Here is a 5,646-nt window from a genome sequence, read left to right on the forward strand (position 1 = left end):
TGAAACTGCCCATCACTGACTGGAGGCAATAAATAACGATCAAAGCCCTTCTGTAAGCTGGAAAACGATTGATCGAAAGAACACGTGAGAAAGGGAGCATCAATTAGGAATGGGTGAAGGTCGTAAAACGTCAAACAAACCTGATTCGACCTTTGGCCCTATTTAAAGGTTCCTCAGCGCTGAGACTGGTATCAGTGTATCCTTGACCTTGCTACGGTTGGGATAGATTCGGGAAATTTCTCAGTGTTTTTGAAGTTTAAAATTGAAAGAAATTCTGCAGGATGAAGCTGTTTAGTGTCCTTGGTTTTGCTCTTTGTTTGGGAGCAATCGAAGCACATCGCTATCGACCCTACTATGCAAACTCTGTCTCTGGATATCAGGATTCTCAAAATCAGTACAGCTCCGATAGATACGGTTATAAAGAGCATGGTTACAAGAATCCTGTTTACGTCGACTACAAAGAACCGGGTCGTCCTCAACAAACAAGTGGATCATCATCGTACAGCTCAAGTTATCAGCAACAGGTGAATAATGGAGCGTCCCAAAACTACCATCAGCAATCAAATCAGCAGAGCTCTGGATACCAGCAACAGATCAAAACTGAAACAGACAAGCAAACGACCAGTCAATCTGACTACCTCTCCAATGGAAAATACCCATATCAGCAGTTTTTCGAAACTCTGGAAGGAGCCAGCGAGTGCGATAGAAAAACTATCTTCCTGCTGGAGGAGTTCAGCGATCAGACTAGCTTTCTCCAGGCTCAGTAAGTTTTAAGGTACACTAGAAAATTCGAAAGTAATACTTACCTTCAAATTTTGTGTTCACAGACTTGAATGGCTCTCTCCCACACTGAAAGAAATTGTATGGAAGATTCTGGAGGTAGAATTCGGTGTACGTGATTTGAAGTCCCGCTTCGATATGCACCGTCAAAGACTGACTCCTCGGCCAACGAAACCAACTACCAGCCATTCGAATGAGTATTCGAACGTTCACGTTACCACAACAACTACCTCGACTACTGCTGCCGCGGACTCATCAACGTAATTATTGTTTATAGTAATTTAGAATTAAAAATAATACTTGCATAACAACATTAAACTTTTCTTTTCAGTGGCTGCCCAAACAACATCGGCGAAGTGGTGACCCAGTTCCTGCGTGAAAACATGATCAACGGAATCATCTTCGTCAACGGAAGTACCACGATCAACTCGGCCGGAGTTGATTCTCAAACCGGAAGCAGCAGCAGTTCAGTTTCCGGAGGCAGCAACTATCACCAAGTCACTTATCAGCACACTGATAACACTGTCGGTGGAAGCTACGCTCAACATCAGAGCACCGGTTCGTCCTCCTCTTCCTCCGTTTCATCATCTTCCTCAAACATCGATCTGGACATTCGAGGAAGTGAGTTCGAATCGAGTGCATCTGGGTCGGCTTCGAGCGAAGGATTCGGTGTTGGTACCGGAGGAGCTACTCTGATCGGATCCGGAACCGGAAATGGAGGATCATACAACGTTACTACTACTAAGGTTACCACATCCGTCCACAATAGCACTGTTGGTGCTGGTCCGTACAACAATTTGGTGCAGAAAGTTATCACCTCGAAAACTGGTGCCGACACTGTTAATATACAGAACTGATTTTAAAGATAACAATAACTTAAAATAATAAATGGGGCATTTCAAAACATTTGCAATATCCTTTCTTGTCCGAAGATGTTTCCCGTGACATATGGCAACTTTTTTGGTGAGATGCATACTTTACTATGTTGGTAAAAAACAAGAAGAAATAACAAACTTGTGAAATTGTTTACAAAAGTTGCCTAGTTTAACAAAAAGAAATCTGGGAACAAATTAAGAGTCTTCTTCCAAACAACAAGTCTGTAAAGGGTGTCCACGATGAAATCGCCATACACAAAATTGATTCGCGAAATTCGGGGTTTCATCCGATTTGATTGCCATCTTATTTTCAGGGATTGAAAAATAACTATTAAACTTCATCTTACGATTTTACTCGTATTTTATTTACAGACCATACGCAAATGCCCGCACCTTAACCTTAACCCCGGCCATAAGATTCTGCACAACATGTGAATCAACCGTTTTTGCATGTAAACCCATACTTTCTTCAGTTCCTCGACTGTCCTCACTACCTTAGGTCGTTTAAGAAGGTGCTGCTTCATAATCGCCCAGTACTTCTCGATGGGGTGGAGCTCCGGAGTTAACGTTTTCAGCACGAAATTGACCTTATTGTCCGCATATCACTTCAGCACATCCTTGGAGTAGTGGCATTAGCCCAAATTCGGCGAGAAGATTGTTGGGACGTTGTGGGCCTTAAATCAGGATAGGAAGCAGCCACTTCTGGAAGCACTCTTTCATGTACACCTGTCCGTTCATCGTGTCCTGGGTCACTCCGCTTTCCGCACGTGCAGATGGCTTGCCAAACCAGGAATTTATTCGCAAATTTGGACATCTTCTGAGTGCGGACATGCTCCGGAACGCTGAACTTATCCTTGGCCGTGAAAAAATGGTGCCGGGGATCTGTTTGAAGTCGGTCTTCACAGATGTTTCGTCGTCCATGATGCAGCATTCAACTTTCGTCAGCATGTTGAGGTACAACTTCCTGGTACGGGTTTTGGCGGAATTGTTCTGCTTTTCGTCGCGGTTAAGGGCCTTTTTGTACCTTGAACGTTCGAAGCCCAGCCTTAGTTTTGGCTTTCTTTACAAAACTTCTGGTTAGGTGCAGCTTCCTAGCCACATCCCGAACGGAGGCGTTCGGGTTTCGGTTGAAGGCCCCAACTACGCGGTTGTAATTTTTGATGTTGTACGGAATACTTTTTTCTTCACTTCTGGGCTTCCGATCGGTGGTCAATCGTTCCTTGAACTGCTTAATAACTCGCGACACCATGGAATTCGCGATTCCCAATGTTTTAGCGATGGAACGATGCAAGAGATACTTGTTCACGTGATGAATGCGCAAGATTTTATCACGTACGAGCTGTTCTTTCGTCCCCATTTCCGCGAATTTTTGATCACAGGACTTTTAAACTTGTAGGATGTAAACAATGCACTATGAACTAAACTCACCCAAATTTTCATTAAATTCTACCCAACAGTTAAAAAGTTAGAGCAATTTCATAGTGTGACAATTTCATCGTGGACACATTTTAATGTATGCATTTCATGATACAACAACAAATGTAACTGGGTTTCTTCCACTTGATCATTAAGCAGCTAAATAATATATTCACCGTTCAAAAAGAATGGATAATCCGAAAATTTTGCGAGTTATGGAAAATTGTTTTATACTGTGTTTTTTTATTCCATGTTTTGCCCTAGGTTTGCACTGGTTCACCATTAAGTGCTGTCATCTTGTTTGAACTGCCGATCTCTAAATTTTGAGGGCCAACGAATTGAAGAGCCGCAAATTCGACATCGTAGCGCTGCAGGAGGTATGCTGGAAGGGCTCCACGGTACGAACGTATCCAGATGGTCGTGCCATCTACCAGAGCTGCGGCAACACACACGAGCTTGGAACAGCTTTTATAGTGATGGGAAAGATGCTAAAGCGCGTGATCGGGTGGTGGTCGATTAACTCACGAATGTGCCGATGTGAGAATCAAGGGCCGGTTCTTCAACATCAGCATCATCAACGTGCACAGCCCTCACCTCGGAAGTACCGGTGACGACAAAGACGAATTTTACGCGCAGCTGGAGCGTGAATACGACCGTTGCCAAAAACATGATATTAAGATCGTCATCGGGGATTTCAACGCTCAGGTCGGCCAGGAGGAGGAATTTAAACCGACAATTGGAAGGTTCAGTGCGCACCAGCTGACCAACGAAAACGGGCTCAGACTGATAGATTTCGCCGCCTCCAAACGAATGGCCGTACGTAGTACCTTTTTCCAGCACCGCCTCCCACACAAGTACACCTGGAGATCACCGTACCAAACGCAATCACAGATCGACCACGTTTTGATTGACAGCCGGCACTTCTCGGACATCATCGATGTCAGATCCTGTCGAGGCGCCAACATCGAGTCAGACCACTATCTGGTGATGGTGAAGATGCGCCCAAAACTCTCCGTAGTGAACAACACACGCAACCGGCGCCCGCCTCGGTTAAATATCACGCGACTGAAGCAACCTGAGGTCGCGGCAGACTACGCGCAATCGGTCGAAGCAGCGCTGCCGGCAGAGGGGAGCTTGATGAAGCCCCTCTCGAGGACTGTTGGGATATTATCAAGACAGCCATCAACAGTGCTGCGGAGAACGTCATCGGTTATGTGGAGCGAACTCGACGGAACGACTGGTTCGACGAGGAGTGTAGGAGGGTGATGGACGAAGAGAATGCCACGCGGGCGGTAGTAGTGCAAAGAGGCACCCGTCGAAATGTGGAAAATCACCGACAGCGAAAGAGGCAGCGAGTCCGAATTTTCCAGGAGAAAAAGCGCCGCCTGAAGGAGGAGGAGCTCGAGGAGCTGGAGCAGCTGCATCGTTCCCAAGAAACACGAAAGTTCTATCAGAAACTCAACGCATCCCGTAAAGGCTTCGTGCCGCAAGCCGAAATGTGCCGGGATAAGGACGGAGGCATCCTGACGGACAATCGTGAGGTGATCAAAAGGTGGAAGCAGCACTTCAATGAGCAAGAGATCAAGACGGTGGGGGAAGGTACATCGCCGGCGTAGCCAACGACGTAGAGGAGCCAATCCCAACGATGAGTGAAGTTAAGGAAGCCATTCGCCAGCTGAATAGAAACAAGTCGGCTGGGAAGGATGGCATCGCAGCTGAACTCATCAAAATGGGCCCGGACAAGTTGGCCGATTGCTTACACCGGTTGATAGTCCGGATCTGGGACATAGAACAGCTACCGGAGGAGTGGAAGGAGGGGGTAATATGCCCCATCTACAAGAAGGGCGACAAATTGAACTGTGAGAACTACCGAGCGATCACTGTCCTCAATGCCGCCTACAAAGTGCTGTCCCGAATCCTACTCCGCCGCCTAACGCCACAAGCAAACAGATTCGTTGGAAGTCATCAGGCCGGCTTCATGGAGGGACGGTCAACGACGGACCAGATATTCACATTACGGCAAATACTCCAAAAATGCCGGGAACACCAAGCACCATCTATTCATCGACTTCCGCATACGACACGATCGACCGTAACGAGCTATGGAAAATCATGGACGAGAACGGCTTTTCCGGGAAGCTGATCAGACTGATGCGGATCTCGGGTGATCTCGGGTGATCACGCAGGGGGCTTCGACTAGGTGATGGTCTATCCTGCATGATGTTCAACGTGGCGCTAGAAGGTGTTATTCGACGAGCGGTGGGCGAAATGCGGGGCACGATTTTCAACAGATCCAGTAAACTTATCTGCTTTGCCGATGTCGGATATACCCTGGAATTATATGCCTCAATAAAGCAACACATGCATGTGGATGGATCTTTTCAAGGGAACTTAGATTGCACTTGGAGATCCTACTTAAATAGATATGTGTTGGTGCTACCGGTAAACAACTGCAGGGGTGTCAAGTAGCATAGCAGAGTAAAAATAGAAACACCGGGTAACACCACAATAAATCAACTAAACTATCTCCCAAACAGGAAAAAAGAATTCCTTGTTTCTGGTTTACAGTCCCCTC

At 46.4% G+C, this 5,646-nt stretch overlaps 1 protein-coding gene across 1 annotated transcript; it reads left to right on the forward strand.

Annotated features, from left to right (window-relative positions):
• Positions 1–205: 205 nt before the first annotated feature.
• Positions 206–1,670, forward strand: LOC129759109 (uncharacterized). The gene is made up of 3 exons (XM_055756528.1): positions 206–763; positions 828–1,040; positions 1,112–1,670. Exons 1-3 carry the CDS (start codon positions 282–284, stop codon positions 1,635–1,637), a joined length of 1,221 nt encoding a protein of 406 aa, XP_055612503.1. The 5' UTR covers positions 206–281; the 3' UTR covers positions 1,638–1,670.
• The last annotated feature ends 3,976 nt before the right edge of the window (positions 1,671–5,646 follow it).

The sequence above is a fragment of the Uranotaenia lowii genome, unplaced genomic scaffold, assembly GCF_029784155.1.
Source record: "Uranotaenia lowii strain MFRU-FL unplaced genomic scaffold, ASM2978415v1 HiC_scaffold_1056, whole genome shotgun sequence".
Classification (NCBI taxonomy): Eukaryota; Metazoa; Arthropoda; class Insecta; order Diptera; family Culicidae; genus Uranotaenia; species Uranotaenia lowii.